This window comes from Oratosquilla oratoria, chromosome 38 (assembly GCF_046742065.1).
Source record: "Oratosquilla oratoria isolate Oo_2021 chromosome 38, ASM4674206v1, whole genome shotgun sequence".
NCBI lineage: Eukaryota > Metazoa > Arthropoda > Malacostraca > Stomatopoda > Squillidae > Oratosquilla > Oratosquilla oratoria.
In genome coordinates, this window is record NC_134814.1 from 33194669 (window position 1) to 33196309 (window position 1641).

Consider the following 1641-nt stretch of genomic DNA (forward strand, 5'->3'; position numbering starts at 1 on the left):
ACATATTTGTATCTTAGATATGCTACTGAACCATATGCTAATTCCCCAGAGTCACAGAATATGTGACAGAATTTACTTCACTGCTGATAATATACTTTTCGTCGCACAACGATCAATACTAAATTATTTGAACTGGTTTACTTTGACATCCAAGCATGTATTTGTTTTCTCCCTTTCAGTAAGAGTGTAAGCCAATCCAACACCGTTTCTAAATAAATTCTGTAACAATACTCCATTCTAAGACAACAGGTGCCAACATCCCCAATGGATCATATACCCTGCTAATGACAGCTAACAGTTCTCTCTTACTACTAGGTATGGCATCAATTTCAAGTGATACACCTATATCATTTTGAAAAAAAGACCAATTTATCCATAACATTTTTAAACTTACTTTTTCATTTTTGATGAATTGTTCTACATATTCACTATACTTCTCCCTCGGTAAACTATTCACAAATTTGAGAGAGTTAGTGCTGAACTTTGTCAGGGTAAACCCGCCTTACAAAGATCTATCACGTTAGCACTATTCTGAACCAAGTCACTAATATCATCTGATGACACCAAAAGATCATCTACATGGAAATTGTTGAGAACACTCTCACTCGCTGATGTATGAAAATGAACACCATAGTCTTGTACAACTCGCTTTAGAGCATACTTTTCTATGCTCGGAGAGCAGCAAGCGCCAGATGGATGAGAAGTCATTGTTAATTTAACTATATCACCTCCTATTTGACAATTCTTCCACCACAAGAAGTGCAAGTAATCTCTATCACCTTCAGGCACTTTGACCTGATAATACGTAGTCTCTATATCTGCAACATATGCATGCAGTCCTAATAGAAATATCAAAAGAACACCTAAAAGAAGATTGCTTATGTCCGGTCCTTGTTGTAACAGATCGTTCATTTATGCGGGCTGCGCAATCAAATACTACACGTACCACATTTCATTTGGTAGGATGAAGTGCGGGATATACCATGCTTGTTGGTCTTTAATATCAAACGTCGGGACTTTTTCAGTTATTTTCTTATCTAGTAGGTTGACCATGAAGTTATATTGCTTATAGTATTCGTTATCCTTGAACTTACGTTTTAACCGCTGTAATCTTTCAAACGCCATAGGTTCACTATCAAGAACTATTATAGGCTTCTCTTTCATTGGTAAAGGAATTTCATACTTTCCATTAGTCATCTGCTTAGACCCAGACTCAGCAAACTGTAACCATCTTTTGTCTTCTACACTAGGCTCTATTGAATTCACTGATGAATCTACAAATTCTCTGTTATAGAACTCAACAAGTTTCAGGTTTAAATAGTTACTAGATACCTTTATGCTATTTGCAGTGATTTCTTCAGTGTTGTCTGTCAATCATATACAAATGACCTATCCTAAACGTGTTCTCACAGCATACGGATCTCCCACTCTCCCTGCATGCCCTACTTTCCAAGGTTCTGAAGCTTCTGGCACATTACTTCCCACCCTAATTTCTACCTCTCCTTCAACATGATTAAATTCTAATTTTTCAGATGCTCCCATTTTTCTATATCTCTTTTGTCAACAATGTGACTTTGACTAAGAGGAAGTTTCTTCACTGCAAATACAGGTGGTAGTCTAATTTGGTTATTTCCCTCTACA

General features: G+C 36.6%; 1 protein-coding gene across 1 annotated transcript; it reads right to left on the bottom strand.

The window, feature by feature from the left end:
* Positions 1-208: 208 nt before the first annotated feature.
* LOC143019872 (uncharacterized) lies at positions 209-912 on the bottom strand. The gene is made up of 2 exons (XM_076175851.1): positions 507-912; positions 209-342 (listed from the first exon to the last, which is right to left on the bottom strand). The coding sequence occupies exons 1-2, from the start codon at positions 910-912 to the stop codon at positions 209-211; spliced, it is 540 nt and encodes a 179-aa protein (XP_076031966.1).
* Between the last annotated feature and the right edge of the window lie 729 nt (positions 913-1641).